The 16,754-nt window shown below is 57.6% G+C and overlaps 4 protein-coding genes across 4 annotated transcripts; 2 read left to right on the top strand and 2 right to left on the bottom strand.

The window, feature by feature from the left end:
- Nucleotides 1–37: 37 nt before the first annotated feature.
- TRAVEDRAFT_63207 (Arf family guanine nucleotide exchange factor SEC7) lies at nt 38–6,859 on the top strand. Its single transcript, XM_008037210.1, has 20 exons — nt 38–1,459; nt 1,508–1,672; nt 1,723–1,996; nt 2,049–2,233; nt 2,286–2,790; nt 2,843–2,964; nt 3,019–3,215; nt 3,266–3,588; nt 3,643–4,103; nt 4,158–4,263; nt 4,312–4,500; nt 4,554–4,727; nt 4,777–4,882; nt 4,935–5,256; nt 5,310–5,593; nt 5,644–5,847; nt 5,903–6,199; nt 6,258–6,399; nt 6,456–6,582; nt 6,636–6,859. The coding sequence occupies exons 1-20, from the start codon at nt 72–74 to the stop codon at nt 6,771–6,773; spliced, it is 5,709 nt and encodes a 1,902-aa protein (XP_008035401.1). The 5' UTR covers nt 38–71; the 3' UTR covers nt 6,774–6,859.
- TRAVEDRAFT_27029 (uncharacterized protein) lies at nt 6,841–11,289 on the bottom strand. Its single transcript, XM_008036597.1, has 12 exons — nt 11,123–11,289; nt 10,997–11,069; nt 10,764–10,943; nt 10,629–10,706; nt 10,381–10,572; nt 9,657–10,211; nt 9,202–9,604; nt 7,489–9,150; nt 7,404–7,433; nt 7,160–7,351; nt 7,078–7,104; nt 6,841–7,021 (listed from the first exon to the last, which is right to left on the bottom strand). The coding sequence occupies exons 1-12, from the start codon at nt 11,254–11,256 to the stop codon at nt 6,930–6,932; spliced, it is 3,618 nt and encodes a 1,205-aa protein (XP_008034788.1). The 5' UTR covers nt 11,257–11,289; the 3' UTR covers nt 6,841–6,929.
- Nucleotides 11,290–11,828: 539 nt separating this feature from the next.
- Nucleotides 11,829–14,042, top strand: TRAVEDRAFT_162590 (eukaryotic polypeptide chain release factor 3). Its single transcript, XM_008037209.1, has 5 exons — nt 11,829–12,332; nt 12,394–13,027; nt 13,085–13,526; nt 13,581–13,772; nt 13,839–14,042. The coding sequence occupies exons 1-5, from the start codon at nt 11,900–11,902 to the stop codon at nt 13,914–13,916; spliced, it is 1,779 nt and encodes a 592-aa protein (XP_008035400.1). The 5' UTR covers nt 11,829–11,899; the 3' UTR covers nt 13,917–14,042.
- A 47-nt stretch (nt 14,043–14,089) lies between these two features.
- Nucleotides 14,090–16,685, bottom strand: TRAVEDRAFT_56732 (uncharacterized protein; the record flags this gene model as incomplete). Its single annotated transcript, XM_008036972.1, has 9 exons — nt 14,090–14,189; nt 14,248–14,270; nt 14,327–14,373; nt 14,426–14,622; nt 14,677–14,741; nt 14,825–15,341; nt 15,525–16,061; nt 16,116–16,227; nt 16,553–16,685. 9 exons carry the CDS (start codon nt 16,683–16,685, stop codon nt 14,090–14,092), a joined length of 1,731 nt encoding a protein of 576 aa, XP_008035163.1.
- Between the last annotated feature and the right edge of the window lie 69 nt (nt 16,686–16,754).

The following is a 16,754-nucleotide window of genomic DNA, read 5'->3' as shown; positions in this document are numbered from 1 at the left end:
TGGACGCCGAAATATCCGTTCATGAGGCCTCTATCCCCTTGCCACCATCGCCGCCGCCCCATGACGAACCTATGCCGAGTATCCTGTCCCAATTTGCAACAATGAGGGATCCTGTGGACGAGAACCGAGCTAGGTCGGCAGACGGAGAAAGGCACAGGCCACCTAGTCCCTACGGACGCGAGGAGGAACAGGGTGAGTACTCGTTACATCCCGACGCCGCCGCGACCACACCCGCGCCCGAAAACACTATCTCTCCGCCGAATGGAACCCCAGCGCCATCGCAGGACCAGTCTGCAGAGGGTATTCTACCGGTACAAGAGGTTTTACAGGAACGCACAAGAGATTTCGAGGACTCCGCGCCCCCGCCGACGCCGCCAGCCAAACCAGTACCCTCCAACCCCGTGTCTCCTGCGACGCGCCGCGAAAGCGCCCTGCCTGCTTCTCCCCAGGCTACCAATGGACACGCAAGGCCGTCCGTGGACAGCAGGCCTTCCACCCCCAACGGACGCTTCCCTACGAGACAATCTTCGGACTCGCACAAGCGGTCGCTCACGCTTTCCAAAGGCAACACAGTCTCAGTGGTTCTCATATCCTCTGCGCTGGAGATCATCGCTGCGTCCAAGGAAGCGAAACGCTCTACCCCTCTTCGCGAAAGCGTACAACGCGCGTTGGAAATGGTCAAGTTGGGGCAAGGCGGCGACCGTCCTAGGGAGATTTTCGAGCCGCTGCGTCTGGCTTGCGAGACGCGCAACGAGAAGCTAATGATAGCAAGTTTGGACTGCATCTCTAAGCTCATCTCGTACTCGTTCTTTGCCGAGAATATCTCCACACCGCAGGCACCATCCTCCCCGCCTCCCTCGCCCGGTCCGAACTCTCGTAACTCCATGTCAAATGGGTCACAGACGTCGCTGCAGCCACCTTCACTTGTTGACCTGGTCGTGCACACTATTACCTCCTGCCACACGGAGAACACCCCCGAGACCGTTTCCCTACAGATTGTGAAGGCGCTGCTTGCTCTGGTCCTCTCGCCGACAATTCTGGTTCACCAGTCCTCCCTCTTGAAGGCTGTCCGGACGGTCTACAACATCTTCCTGCTGAGTCTCGATGCTGTGAACCAGATGGTAGCTCAGGGAGGGCTAACCCAGATGGTGAACCATGTGTTCGCTCGTTGCAAGCTCAGCTCGCTACCTCAGAACGAATCTATGACCACTCTTGCTATGCGCGATAGCGAGAGCGTGAAGTCCCCTCGGCGACCTTCCACCGTGCTATCTCCGCGGAACTCTTTGCCGCTTCCTCCGCAGACACCCTCGGTGAACGGTAGTGAAGAGACCGGGACTACGTTGGTCCAAGAAGACGGTGAAGGGTCATCGACAGCGGCGTCTCAGGCAGAAGAAACCGCGGACGAGCCTTCGGAGAATGGCGCCGCGGAGGGAGACGTAAACGGTTCACATCACTCCATGTAGGTGACACATTTGGCTGGGCGACATGTCTCTGACCTCCCACATAGGAGAGAAGCTTCGGAATCTGCTGCGAGCGAAGCGCTTCCTGACGAGGAGCCTGAGGCCGATATTCCACTTCGCGAACTCACGACCAACGACATGTTCATTAAAGACGCTTTCCTTGTCTTCAGAGCGTTATGCAAATTGACCATGAAGCCTTTGAACAGCGAAAGGTGAGCTGAACGTCTCATCGTGGTATCTCTTAATCTCACAGGCATGGCAGTGAGCGCGACTTGAAGTCCCACGCCATGCGGTCGAAGCTGCTTTCCTTACACCTCGTTCTCATGATCTTGAACTCGCACATGCCCATCTTCGTCTCTCCCTCCGCCATCATCTACTCATCTTCGTCCCACGAGGCCACACCATTCATTCAGGCCGCGAGTCAGTACCTATGCTTGTCTTTGAGCAGGAATGCGGTCAGTCCTGTACCCCAGGTCTTCGAGATTAGCGTCGAGATCTTCTGGAGGGTCGTCGCCGGCCTTCGCACCAAGCTCAAGGTTCGCCAGATCAACCTGCACAACCGCTAGACTGTATTCACATTTACTACAGAAAGAGATCGAAGTTCTCCTCCACGAGATCTTCATTCCTATCCTTGAGATGAAGACTTCGACGTTGAAGCAGAAGGCGGTCATCCTCAGCATGCTTCAGCGGCTCTGCCAGGAACCTCAAGCCCTCGTGGAGATCTACCTGAACTATGACTGCGACGGCGAAGCAGTTGATAACATCTACGAGCAGTATGTGCTCGTTCTATGTGCATATATTCCAGCTCTTATCACGTATCTGCAGCTTGATGAACATCATCTCGAAGATTGGGACCGCGCCAATATCATCCGTGCCGCAGAAGGGCAATGACCCGAACAGCCCCGCTCTACAACCGCAGACGAAGCAGCACCATGGACCTGGCCAGGTGCCACCCTCGTTTAGCACAGCCTCTCTTTCGGTTCCGGGTAACGTGGATGTCTCTACCATTGGAAACTCTGAGGCGCAACTTCGGAGACAAGGACTGGAGTGCCTAGTAGCTGTACTCAAGTCCCTGGTCTCGTGGGGGACGACGAACTCGTCTCCCCCCGAGCATGCCTCGGATCCGATGACGCGCTCGCAGCTGGAAGAATCTCACCGTGACAGTTCCACGCCGGACATCACAACGGCTGGACTCTCGCCCGGTGGCGTGGATCCGACAAGGGGACCTACTCCTGAGGTTGTCGACGACCCCACCAAATTCGAGAGCGCGAAGCAGAAGAAGACGACGCTGCTAGAGGGTATCAAGAAGTTCAACTTTAAGCCCAAGCGTGTAAGGTCCTACCTATCATTTTTGATGAGGCTACGCTCATACCTCTACGCAGGGCATCGAATTCCTCATCGAAACCGGCTTTATTGCCAGCAGGGAACCTAAAGACATAGCGCGATTCCTGCTCGAGACCGACGGCCTCAACAAGGCGGCGATTGGCGAGTATCTCGGCGAGGGGTGAGTTTCAGGTGGCGTTTGTATGAACACGCATGATGCTGATATTTACGCCAGCGACGAGGAAAATATCACCATCATGCACGCCTTTGTCGATACGATGGATTTAGGCAACATGCCCTTCGTCACCGCGCTCCGTACGTTCCTGCAGGCTTTCCGTCTTCCCGGAGAGGCCCAGAAGATCGATCGTTACATGCTCAAGTTTGCTGAACGGTATATCGCGACCAACAGCAACACACCGTTCACGAATGCCGGTAAGAGATTCGCTCTGTTTTGGTTGGCTTGGTTTAACGATCCTCTGCAGACACTGCGTATGTACTTGCATACTCTACCATCCTGCTCAACACGGACGCCCACAACCCGCAAGTGAAGAATCGCATGACTAAGCAGGGCTTCATCGCGAACAACCGAGGCATCAACGACGGTCAAAACCTGCCCGAGGACCTCCTCAACGCAATTTATGACGAGATCGTGAGTAACGAGATCCGCATGAAGGATGAGGTCGAAGCTGCACCTACCGTTGTAGCGCCTGCTCCTGGAATCGCAGGCGTCCTCGCGAACGTCGGTAGGGACTTCCAGAAGGAGGCATATGTCATGCAGTCCAACAACATGGCGAGCAAGACGGAGGTACGTGTTATATATCCATACACTCGCGTTATATCCCCTCTAACCGGACAACAGGCCCTATTCCGCACCCTCATGCGGTCGCAGCGGAGAGGAACGAAGTCGAATGAGCAGTTCTTCAGCGCGTCCCACTTTGTACACGTCCGGCCCATGTTCGAGGTTGCCTGGATTCCCTTCCTCGCCGGAATCTCCGGGCCGCTCCAGGACACGGACGACATCGAGGTCGTGGAGCTTTGCTTGGAGGGCTTTAAGGCGGCTATCCACATTGCCTGCTTCTTCGACTTGGAACTCGAGCGCAACGCCTTCGTCAGCACTCTTGCCAAGTTTACGTTCTTGAACAACTTGGGCGAGATGAAGACGAAGAACATGGAGGCGATCAAGACGCTGCTGGACGTCGCCGTCACCGAGGGCAACCACCTCAAGGCCTCATGGCGCGAAGTGCTTACTTGTGTCAGTCAGCTAGAGCACATGCAGCTCCTCAGCAGTGGTGTCGATGTCCCCGATGCAGGACGGAAGGGGTGAGTAGAGAACCGCACTATAATAACTAGCTAGCTTATTTCAACGCTTCGCAGCCGTGTGCGCAAACCGCCCACCGAGGAGCTGGCCAATGAGAGTCGGTCCACACACATCACCGTTGCCGCAGATATGGTGTTCTCTCTCAGTCACTATCTCTCAGGAGTACGTTCTTACCGCTCGTCGTGACACTCTCGCTTATCTTGTTTGTAGACGGCGATTGTCGACTTCGTTCGGGCGTTGTGTGATGTCTCTTGGGAGGAGATCCAGTCCTCCGGTCTCTCCCAGCACCCCCGGTTGTTCAGCTTGCAGAAGCTTGTGGAGATCTCGTACTACAACATGAACCGTATCCGTCTGGAGTGGTCGAACATGTGGGATATCCTCGGCGAACACTTCAACCAGGTACGTAGCAAAGTTCGTGTTGAGGTTGCAGCCAGACTTATAATCGTCTGCAGGTGTGTTGCCACAAGAACCCGCACGTCGGGTTCTTCGCCTTGGACGCTCTTCGTCAACTAGCCATGCGCTTCTTGGAGAAGGAGGAGCTCGCACACTTCAAGTTCCAGAAGGACTTCCTGCGCCCGTTCGAATATACCATGATCCACAACTCCAACCCCGATGTCCGCGACATGGTGCGTACCCTGGTATTGGACAACGACGCGGCTGCTCATACCAATACAGGTTCTGCAATGTCTACAACAAATGATTCAAGCCCGTGTCCACAATCTACGCTCTGGTTGGAGGACGATGTTCGCGGTCTTCTCTGCTGCCTCCAAAGCTGCAACAGGTTTGTTTTGACTGCACTGTGTGGTGTCCTCTTACTGATAGCGATATTGCAGAGCGCATCGCCAACTCGGCGTTCGAGATCGTCGTGCGACTGAACAAGGAGCACTTCTCATCTATAGTCCGCCACGGCTCGTTCGCGGATCTGACCGTCTGCATCACTGACTTCTGCAAAGTGAGCAAGTACCAGAAGATCAGCTTGTTAGCCATCGGAATGCTTCGCGACATCATCCCGACCATGCTGGAGTGTCCCGATTGCGGGTTCAAGGAGACGAATCACTCTGCGACCGATGACCCCATGATCAAGTATTGGTTCCCGGTCTTGTTCGGGTTCTACGACGTGATCATGAACGGCGAGGACCTCGAAGTGCGGCGCCTGTACGTTGCAGTTTTCTACATTCGCAGGTTTCCAAAACTCACAATACATGTAGTGCGTTGGACTCTCTCTTCAGTACTCTCAAGAAGTACGGATCGACGTACCCTTTGGAGTTCTGGGACACCGTCTGCCAGGAGTTGCTGTTCCCCATGTTCGCGGTGCTCAAGTCGAGCCAAGATCTATCGCGCTTCAGCACGCAGGAAGACATGAGCGTCTGGCTGTCCACGACGATGATCCAGGCTCTCAGGAACCTCATCGACCTGTACACCTTCTACTTCGAGACTCTGGAGCGGTTCCTCGACGGCCTGCTCGATCTGTTGTGTGTGTGCATTTGCCAAGGTCGGTGATGTTGTGTCTTGTGGGCGCTCGTGAGCTGACACGCTGTGCAGAGAACGATACCTTGGCTCGGATAGGCACGTCATGTCTCCAGCAGCTCCTGGAAAGCAACGTCAAGAAGCTCAGTCCCGCGAGATGGGAACGCGTAGCGACGACCTTCGTCAAGCTCTTCAGGACAACAACGCCTCATCAGCTATTCGACGAAAGTCTGAGGGTAGAGATCGATGGCAACGGCGCCGACCTCCAGGATGCCGCAGGTCTGTTTTGATTTCACGACGTTCGCTAAAGCAGGTTTTGATTTTGTATATTCAGATTCGAACGACGGAGCGATGATCCCTGCGCCATTGTCGCCTAACAGCGAGCAACCCAAGGCGGGAGCGAGGATGTCTCTCAACGAGCGGCGACGCATCTTCAGGCAGATCATTGTCAAATGTGTCCTGCAGCTGCTCCTCATCGAGACCACCAACGACTTGCTGCGGAACGACGAGGTGTACAACACCATCCCGCCCGAGCACCTGCTCCGGTTGATGGGCATTCTGGATCACAGCTACCAGTTTGCGAGGATGTTCAACGAAGACAAGGAGCTCCGCACCGGCCTGTGGAAAGTTGGTACGTAAAAATTGCGTGCACTGCGCTCGACTACCATTGCTTATGTTACGTCTCAAAGGGTTCATGAAGCATCTGCCGAACCTTCTGAAGCAAGAGTCGAGCAGCGCGTCGACGCTCGTCCACGTTCTCCTGCGCATGTATTACGATCCTCGACCTGATCACCAGGCGGCGCGACCCCAGGTAGCGGATCGTCTCATGCCGTAAGTACTTGCGCGGGTTATCCTGCGCGTACAACTTCTCACACCGAAAACTACAGACTCGGCCTCGGCGTGTTGCAAGACTTCAACAAGTTGCGCCTAGATACACAAGCCAAAAACATCGCAGCTTGGACGCCGGTCGTCGCTGAGATCCTACAAGGATTTGTCCGTTTCGATGACAAGGCGGTAAGTACGATCTGCGTGCCGCGTAGAGTGTAGACTAACATGCATCTATACAGTTCACTAGATACCTCCCCGCCGTGTACCCGCTCGCGACGGACCTCCTGTCGAGAGAGATGGCGCCCGAGATCCGGGAGGGACTGCGGGAGTACTTCCTGCGGGTTGGATATATCCAGGGCATCGTAGAACGTTCATGATCTCGTACAGTCGCCTGCTATCTTATTGCTCCACACGGTTGTATAATGGCCTCTTCGGGTATATTAATGCAATGTTTCCAGTTAATCCGGCTCTGGAATGGGACCAAGAGAATCGAAGACGTAGAGATCGTGTAAGGTAGTAAATACGTGCAGTGTTCAATGCTGGTAGCCATATCCTCCACCCTGGTAGCCGTTCATGCCGCCGTACCCACCGCCCCACCCGGTAGACTGTACGGTGAGCGGTGTAGCTAAAGTGGTACGGTCAGAACTTATATGCCGAGAATAGGAAGCGTCCTGAACTCACGATTAGGACGAAGAGCGTCATATTTGTCTGCGAAGGCACGCGATTAGCCTGTTTCCACGAGTGTGTAGGAAATGTTACATACCTTGAGACTGTGGCCCTGTCTCGTCGTTGGCGAATGTTCCGCTCTTCATCTGGGCGAAGATGTTCGCAGGGTTAGTGCTGACCGCAGAATGTGTAGGCACGGGTGGTGGAGGTGGTGGAGGGGGCGCCTGGACGCTGTAGCTGCCGCTACCGAACGGCGACTGGGCGAAACCAGGGTTGAAGCCAGTGGGGTCTACAAGATAACATTAGCCATCGCCAACGCCAGGAGTGATTTCTGTGCTCACTGCTCTGGATCGGGTTGAATCCCGTAGGGTCTGCGGAAGGGTATAGTAAGCATGGGTCCTAGCAAAGGGCAGAACTCAGACGTACTGCTCTGCATCGGGTTGAAGCCCGGGTTGGACTGGAAGGAGGACATGCCACCACCCATCCCGCCTCCCATCCCTCCAAAGTTCCCGCCCGGCATGCCTGTAGGCTGCGCCATGAGCGAGTTCTGCATCGGGTTGAAGCCGGTCGGCTGCGAGAGCATCGACTGGCCCGCTCCGGGATACCCAGTCTGCTGTGACATCATGGGCTGCTGTTGCTGCGGCGCGGGTTGGAAGGGCGATGGAGATGTACCGGGGCGCGTAGGAACGAAGCCCGCAAAGCCCGTCGTCGTCGGCACCAAGGGCTGCAGCAGTGGCTGGTTAGCCGGAACCGGCGCGAACGGCCCGCGCGGCCCGTTGACCGGGGAGGGCGAAGAGAACATGCCCGTCTGCTGGGCCTGCAGAGCGTGGCCCATCGGGACGGGTGACGAGCCCATGCCCATCCCGGACTGGAAGCCCACTGGGGTAGAGATGTTGACGGAGGGCGCTCTTGGAGGAGCTTGTGCGGGCTGGGGCGCAGCGGGGCTGTTGACGCGCAGTTGGCTGAGGCGTGCGAGCTGCTCGAAGATGTCGTTGTCTGTCGTGTTGGCCAGGTTTGGCGCGTTCTGCTGCGCAGGGGCGCCGGAGGCAACAGAGGCAGCGCGTACAGGCGGTGGGCTGACAGCGACAGTTGGTTGGGCGGCCGCAGGTGGTGCAGGTGGTGCGGGCGGCGCAGGCGGTGCTGAGGGTGGGCGGGGAGCAACGACCGGAGGAGTGGGAGCCAAGGGTTTCGTTGAACTTGGACGGGGAGTCCAGGCGTCGTTATCGAATCCGCTGACAGCCGGCGCTGCTGGAGTTGCCTTGGACGCTAGCTGCGCAGGGCTTGAGTTCGACTGTTGTATGCCTTCAGGACTGGCAACCAACGGCGAGTTTGTTCGTTGGATCTGGGCCGACGCTGTGGAGATGGATTCCAAATCCACAGATGAGGGCGGGAGGGTCTTGCGCTCGGGACGGCCGCGGCGCATGTTCGCCTTGAGCTCGCCATTGGGACCAGCGAACAAGTTGGGTGCTGGGCTTCTCGTCTTCAGGTTCGTGCCATTCTCCTCGGCCGCCTGCAGTTGGCGCGCGAGCTCCTCGTCCTTGCGCAGCTGTTCCTCCTTGGGATCCGCCTTCGGCTTCCGCGTTTCGATCGCCTTCTTAACGCGGATGATGTCTCCCTCGCGCAGACCGAGCGAGCGCATCGTCGACTCCGTGATGTCCGGGAGGATGGCCTCGTCGATCTTGTCGCGCTCGAAGGATGACGCGTAACGTGTGCAGTCGTCGACGTCGCAACCGGCGTTGAGGAAGAACTCGAACCAGTCGATGGTGGGTCCCTTCTTCACCGGTGCCCTCGTAGCGGCCTGGCTCGCCCGGGCAGCCTCGGGGATGAGCGACTTCCGCCGCTCCTCTAGAGGCTGATTGTCGTCATCGTCCGACTTGCGGGACGTGGAGGTTGAGGCCTTCTGTTTCGTCATCTTCTCGACGTAACGCAGGTCCTCAGCGGACATCTTCTCCGCAGGCACCTCGATGACGACGCCGTTGACCTTGTGCAACCTGAGCTTGCCGTTGACATATCCAAGAAAGGCCGCGTCGACGCGGAACTGGCCCGTTCGATCGTGCCATACGCGCAGGTTCTCGGACGGGGGTGCACCTGCCACTCGTTGTCAAGATATACAAAAACGCAGAATGGCCCGGCACTTACGTTTGCTATCGCTGGAGGACCGCGCCTGGGACTCACTGTTCCTCTTCTTTGACGACGATGCCTCGGGAGACGGTTTCTCCTGCGACTTCCTTCGTGTCGCTGCCTCATCCGCGGCTGCTCGCTCCTTCTCTTTCTCCTTCTGCTTCTCGCGCTCGCGTTCACGGCGTTTGCGGTCGGCCTCCGCGGCAGCGGCTGCAGCCTCCGCTCGTTGTTGAGCCTCTTGCTTCTTGCGCTCCTTCGCGGCGCGTTCCTGTTCTAGGGATTCGCGCCGCGCCGCTGCCTCCTGCTCCGCGGCCTCCTTGGCAGCCCGTGCAGCCGCCGCGGCTACAGCTACTTGTCCGGCCGCTTGAGACGACGCGGCCGACGGAGGCGTAGGGGCAGCAGCAGCATCACCGCCGGCCGGCTAGTTTCCTGAGATAAGTCACGGAATATGTAGGGACATTCACGGGACGCACCTCGACGTAACTTGCAGGCACAACGCCCTCTTCGCCCGCCGCGTTCCTGCACTTCCACCACTCTGCGCTGTCCTTCTCCAGGATCCAGAGGGTCTCGCCCTCGTGGACCGTCAGCTCGTCCTCCCCGTCTGCCGAGAAGTCGTACAGCACGACGGCAGACTCGCCCTCGTCCGCAGCTTCGTAGTGTGCATCAGCATCCTCGTGGACTTCCTCTTCTTCTTCCGGCTCGGGCTCTTCCTCATACGGGATCTCCTCTGGTTCATCTGGCGCGAAGTGCACGGATTTCTGGGCACTGCTGCGGGGGCGTTCAATAGGTTCATCTGTGGGTGGACTCGCACGCGGCGGGGAGGCAGGCGCAGCACTGGCTCCGTTGACTCCGCCGGCGATGCTGCGTGAGGACTCAAGTTTCGCCATGATCGCCTCTGCGGTATCCTTCCCCCCGGCGTGGAAGTGGAGATTAGCAGGCTCTGGGCCGCCGACGTCGATGTGGACGTGCTTGGACTTCTCCAACTTGACCGAGTGGATGTCGACAGTCTGCCACTTGCGGACCGGGTTCTACAATCGTTCAACAACAGTTTATGAGCGAGTTGGCGCGTGATAAGATCGGATATCCCATAGCGCATATGGTCGTGGCGTATATAATCTCTCATCATGTTGGAGGTTTGGCGGGCACCGGCCGACCTCATACGTCATGGGAAACCCGACTGCAGAGCAGATCACATACCTTGTCGGACTCGCTGGCGAAGAACATGGCCCCATTGCCAACTCCGAGAGTGCCCTTCTTCTTCTTCCCTTTGCCATCGACCTCGGAGATGGCCCAGGTCTGAATAGAGTCCGCTTGCGCCTTATTAGCGGTCGCCGCCACTCTGTCGGCAGGATCCACATATGTGCTGATAGGACGTGTAGGCTTTGGTGGCTGGGTTTGACATATTCGGTTGAGAGATCACGAATGCACTGTGGGTAGCTACGCACCGAGTCCGGTACGACGATCGAGGACAGGGATGTCGCAGCGGCAGCTGCGGGCGGAGCCGCCTCTTCCTCTCCGGTCGCCTGGAGGGTTGTCGAGAGTTGAGATAGGGAGATGGGTATGTAGTCAATAGCACACACCTCCTCGACGTAATTGCCCGGAACGTAGCCGACTCGCCCCTCCTCCGTCGGACTTGCGACGAGGATCCAGTCGTCGTCTCTCTCGTACACATGCAGAATCTCATCCTCCTTCACGGAAAGCTCTGTAGGTTGCGCGGCGTCGTAGTCGTAGAGCACCTTGACTACTTCGGTGGGCTCGGCCTGTGATCTGAGGTGAGCTGGGTGCCCCGGTGATGTGATGTGGGGCTACACACCAGCTCGACGTAGGCGGAGGGCACCAGACCGGACGGCCCTTCCTCTTCCGATTTAACCTTGACTCTCCACCAGCTGTACGTGTTGTAAGATCATTGCGAGGGAAACCAGAGGAAGGTCTATCGCACTCTTCGTCGGTCCGCTCCAGGAGAAAGAGCAGCTGGTTCTCCTTGATTGCTATCTCATCCTCCGCATCTGCCGCTGGGTCATAATCGTAGGACGCCTTGAGGACTGCAAGATACGTGTCTTGCTCTACCGCCATAGAGAGCCTCTGAATGCGCAAAGCGTGGGGGATGGGGGCGTGGTAGGCTGTTGAGTTCGGGATCAATCCCTCCGCTTGCACGCTATGATCGCATGTGGGCGTCTATTTGCGCACGTCCCTGGACTCGGAGCTCATGCCTATTCTCGGTGCGCTTGTGCTGAGACTAGTACTTTTCGTTCTCGAAGACATAAGTATCCAGATGATTGCACTGAGTATAGATCTGCACTGTAGCAATCCCGCGCATCGCTAGAGTCCGAACATACACACTCGCCAGTCCGTCCGGTGCTCTCAGCAAACCCGAAGAGGCGCCCAACGAACTGGCGGAGTGCAACCTTGGATTGCAATACATTCTGACTCTGTATACGTTCAGACCCATACACGATCAATGGGCGCAGCTATCTTCGCAAACTACAGCACAGGGAGAGCCTAGAGGATCAGGATTGCTGCGAAGGGTCACCGCCTCGACTGCTTTGAGTACTTGTGGCTATGGGTAATCGGGCCGGCTCCGGCCGGACATGGCAAGCGATGGAAAACTTGGTGGAGGAGCGCATCCACACTCTTGCTCTCCGTCCGCGACGTTCTCTTCCATCTCGGCCGTTTCATATTCTTCCGATATCCTCTCTGTTGTATACCAACTGTATCCATGAGCAGACTCAACGCAAACGCCTTCTCTTTCGTCCCCGGCCAGGGCTTCCTGCCTCCTCGGCAACCCTCCCAGCCTGAGCAACCCCCTCTGCAGCCGATAGAACGTCCCGCTCAGACAGAGGCTCCTCCGCCTCCACCTACTATCACTCTCAGCATTGGTGGCTCCAAGCCCGCACCGAAACCTTCGTCGCGCCCTCCATCACCACCGCCTACCCTCACCATCGGATCCAAGCCTGCCCCCGCCCCCGCACCAGCTGCCGCAAAGCCTGCCGTACCGACTGCTTCTGCCAAACCATCTGCGTCTCCTGCCCCCGCTTCAACACCCGCCAAGTCCTTCACTCTCGAACGCGCAAAGACAGATACCGCTGTCATTGCCCAGGAAGTCAAGAACGCTGCGGATGAGGAAACTCTCAAGGATCTGTTTGGACACAGTACGTTGTGCAGTCCTCGTACCTGCGTATAATATCACTTACGCAACCGCCTATTAATCAGTCAAGGAGCACCTGAACATCGTCTTCATCGGGCATGTCGATGCCGGCAAGAGCACTATGGGTGGAAACATCCTCTATCTCTCAGGAATGGTCGACAAGCGTACCATGGAGAAATACGAGCGCGAGGCCAAGGAAGCAGGTCGGGACTCCTGGTATCTCTCTTGGGCCCTTGACTCTACGCCTCAGGAGCGCGCCAAGGGCAAGACCGTCGAGGTCGGACGCGCCTACTTCGAGACCGACTCGCGGCGGTACACCATCCTAGACGCTCCCGGCCACAAAACGTTCGTTCCCTCCATGATTTCCGGCGCCGCACAGGCAGATATCGCTATCCTGGTCATCTCCGCCCGCAAGGGCGAGTTCGAGACCGGATTCGAGAAAGGAGGGCAGACCCGCGAGCACATCATGTTGGTGAAGACAGCCGGTGTATCCAAGGTCATCGTGGTCATCAACAAGATGGACGAGCCCACTGTGCAATGGTCCAAGGTCCGGTACGACGAGATCAAGGACAAGCTTACACCGTTCATCAAGGCGGCCGGTTTCAATATCAAGACGGACGTTACCTTCATCCCTGTATCCGCATACACCGGCGCAAACTTGAAGGACAGGGTAGCCAAAGGCGTGGCCGATTGGTGGGAGTAAGTATCTTGAATATAATTTTTCCAGTGGACGGGCGTTGACCACATTTGTTTCAGTGGCCCAGCTCTGCTCGAGCATCTCGACACGATGCCCATGGTTGACCGCAAGCTCAACGCGCCGCTCATGATGCCGGTCTCCGAGAAATACAAGGACATGGGCACCATCATCGTCGGTAAAATCGAGTCAGGCCATATCCGTAAGGGCGACTCTTTGTTGCTCATGCCGAACAAGAACATCGTCGAAGTCGCTGCGATTCACAACGAGATGGAAGACGAGATCACGTCCGCGATGTGCGGCGACAACGTCCGCATCCGTGTGCGCGGGGTCGACGACGAGGACATCAGCCCAGGATTCGTGCTCACGAGCCCGACCAACCCCATCCATGCGGTCCGCCAGTTCGAGGCGCAACTGGCGATTCTTGACCACAAAAGCATCATCTGCGCTGGCTACTCGGCCGTCATGCACTGCCACACGCTCGCAGAGGAAGTCACCCTCGCCGTGAGTTTCCACGAGTTCCAGTTACGTCACCTCCAGCTAATCACGACTTTGCAGGCGCTCCTACACTACTTCGACAAGGCGACCGGCCGCAAGTCGAAGAAGCCCCCACAGTTCGCGAAGAGGGGCCAGAAGATCGTCGCGCTGATCGAGACGACTGAACCGGTGTGCGTCGAGCGATTCGTCGACTACCCGCAGCTCGGTCGTTTCACGCTTCGAGACGAAGGGAAGACGGTCGCCATCGGCAAGGTGAGCCTCATTGCGAGAGAAGAGTCGTCGCGGCAGCCGCTGATCCCCTTCTTTGCGTCTTCACAGATCACGAAGCTTGTCGATGTAGGCACGATCGATGAGGCCGCAGAGGGCGTCGCGAACCTCTCCGTCTCGCATGCTTGAAGAGGACACTTGCAGCTAGAAACCAACCTGTAACACTAACGCGCAATCTTCGCATGCCGTCACGACAACTATGTAGCATTCCACTATCCGATACATCAAGAACACAAGCGATCATATTACCAAAACAAGACACTATGCAAGACACGGCCCCGGCAGAGCGACCACATTGCTCACTAAATCGTGCACTGAGTGTAGTGCGCGGTTTTTGCCGCGTTGATCTCAGCGGGCAAGGCGGACTGCACGATGAGCGCTCCGCAATGGTAGCAGAAGTGCCTGCGTGTATGTCAGTTGTAGTTTTGGGGTGAGTTCATGAAGATTAAGTGACACTCACGAGTTGCAGCCCGGTGCCCCGCACTGCGACCACGCGTCAGCCTCGTTTCGACGGTGTGAGTAGTTGCGATGCCACTCACAGCAATGTGGTTGCACCCGGAGATCTTCTCGGCGGGGGTCTGGCAGACTGAAAAATAGGGGGTTAGTCGGTACGTGCTGGGGCGATGGCCCGTGCTTACGAGGGCAATACTTCCACCCCTTCTCCTTCATGAGGTGATCGAGCTCGTTGCTGCCGTCGCAGGTGTGCTCCGGCATCAAGGGGTCGACCTCCTGCGAGCACAGCCTGCACCACAAGTACCCGCAGTCGTTCAGCGGGCAACGGATAATTTTGGTCTCCTGGTACTCGGCCTTGTCCACGAACAGCGTCTGCTGGCACCTGTAGTCACACAAAGTTAAACACGCCCTCAAGACAGCACATAGTCCGGCTTACTTGCGGCAGTGGATCATGATGGAGAACTTGTTCATCTGCATCTCCTCGAAGATCGCGTACTGTTCCTCCGTGAGCCCGAGCTGCTGGATGGCCTCATCGTCAATCTCTGCGGCAGAACACCGGTCAGACAACATTCTACACGCGACACGCGAGCACACGTACCGCCAGGCGGGTCGGTGCGCGTCCTGTCCGCAGTGCACAAGGGGCACAGGACCGGGTACCGGTGCTCGTCGATCTTTGAGACCGCGTGCCCCTTAAGACAGTCTCGGCAGTACGTGTGGCCGCACGGTTCCACACGCGCGATATGGTCCTCCTGGAACTTCTCGAAGCAAACACCACAGTCGAAGAACTCGGGCTGGATAGCCTGGAGGTCGCGCATCTGCTGCTCGAGCTTGCGGTTCTCCTCGTCGAACTGAATCTGCAGCTGTACCGCGACAGGATCGATGTCGGGGACGGGTTTGGCGGGTTCGGTAGGCTCGGGGAGTTTGGTGGATTCGGCAGTCGAACGCTTAGCCTCGTCTTCGCGCCTCATCTGGTCGCGCCGCGTCTCGCGACGCCTTTCAGACTTGCCGTTGCGATGCGTGCTGCCCTCGCCTTGGGAATTGCCGTTCAGTCGCGTCTCAGACGCATCCTTCGCCTTCCCATAGTCTCTCGCCGCGCTGGCACTTGCAGAAGATCCAGGACCCAGACTCGGCCACATGCTAGAGGACCCGGATCCTAGGCTCGGCCACTTGCCAGAAGTGACTTGGCTCCAGAATCCCGTGTCTCCTCGCCCGTATTGGCTCGATCCATGTCCGAAGGTTGGTTCGGGTTCCCAAGGGTTGCGTGGCGGCTGGTAGGGAGCGCACTTCCGCCTGAGACGCTCGTTCTTCTCCTGTTCCTTCCGCAGCAAGTCGTCCATCTGGATGAGGTCGTGCTCGACCCCGACGAGCTCCAGCCGGATCCGCTTCTTGTCGTCCTCGAGTGACTGCGCCTTCTCCTGGAGCTCGCGCACCTGTGCCTCCAAGCTGAGCACCTGCAGGCTCGCCTCGAGTGCAGTCTCGGCCCATTTGGCGCCGTTCGGGGGCGCCTCGGCGGCGACGAAGACGTCTCCAGAGCAGTGGCCGAGGAGCTGTGCTTGCCACTGTACGTCCACATCCCGCAAGATGTCCTCGTCGAAGTGGAGGAGCCCTGCGAGGTAGCGTGCGGCCGCGCGCACGGAGTTGTAGAAGATGAACGCGGCGCCGTGGGGGTGCTTCTCCGGGCGCGGGTGGGAGTCGAAGATGACGAAGAGCTCGGTTCCGGCGGGGACGTCTGCGATGCTGAAGCAGGCGATGATCTCGGGCGGGCGGGTGATGATTACGCAGGCGGAGACACGGCGCTCCTTGGTGACGTCGGCGATATCGCTGGAGAGCTGCATCCATATCGACGTAATGATTTATGGAGATAAAGCAGCGTACGATATGATCTTCTTGAAAAAGGCGTAGTTCGACTGTCCAAAATGCGACGTGAGCTGTGTCAAAGACTGCTTGAAGACTGGCGCCTTGTAGATGTCTTCCACCGCGAGATGCGCTTTGCTCTCCCACGTCAGGCAGGGTTTGAGGATATCCTGTATCATCCGTCAGCGACCGTTTGTAGCACCGTAGCGCGATCAGCAATACCTGAAGGAAGCGGCGTTCCAAGAGCTCATGTACAAGCTCTGCGCTTCCAAGTCCTGTGGCGTGAACTCCAAGGATGATTCTCGCGCAGTTCAAGGCGGCGAGACCGCACGCGGATACGCCGCCGCCAGCCTGTGTGTACTGGCTTTGCCCCGGATGAGTCACGACGTATTCGGGGAATCTTCCCGAAAGAATGGTGGACGGATCATGGGGCCCTACCGCCAGCCGCGTAGGCCTACCGGTGCTACTACCCACATCGCTACTGTCGTTGGAATGGCTATTGAATGGGGTGGCAGTGGGGAATGGCGCGTGGAAGGAGTTGGGGGAGTGGAAGGGTCTGAGGAGCGGAACGGGGAACATGGTGGTGGACATGTTGGCGGTCCAGGAGCTCGATGAGGCTCACGAATGCAATTCTGAGGGCTCTTGTAGCAAGGACGCGTC

This window comes from Trametes versicolor (genome assembly GCF_000271585.1).
Source record: "Trametes versicolor FP-101664 SS1 unplaced genomic scaffold TRAVEscaffold_3, whole genome shotgun sequence".
NCBI lineage: Eukaryota > Fungi > Basidiomycota > Agaricomycetes > Polyporales > Polyporaceae > Trametes > Trametes versicolor.
The sequence above is the reverse complement of the archived record's forward strand: the minus strand, read 5'-3'. Positions and strand labels throughout refer to the sequence as shown.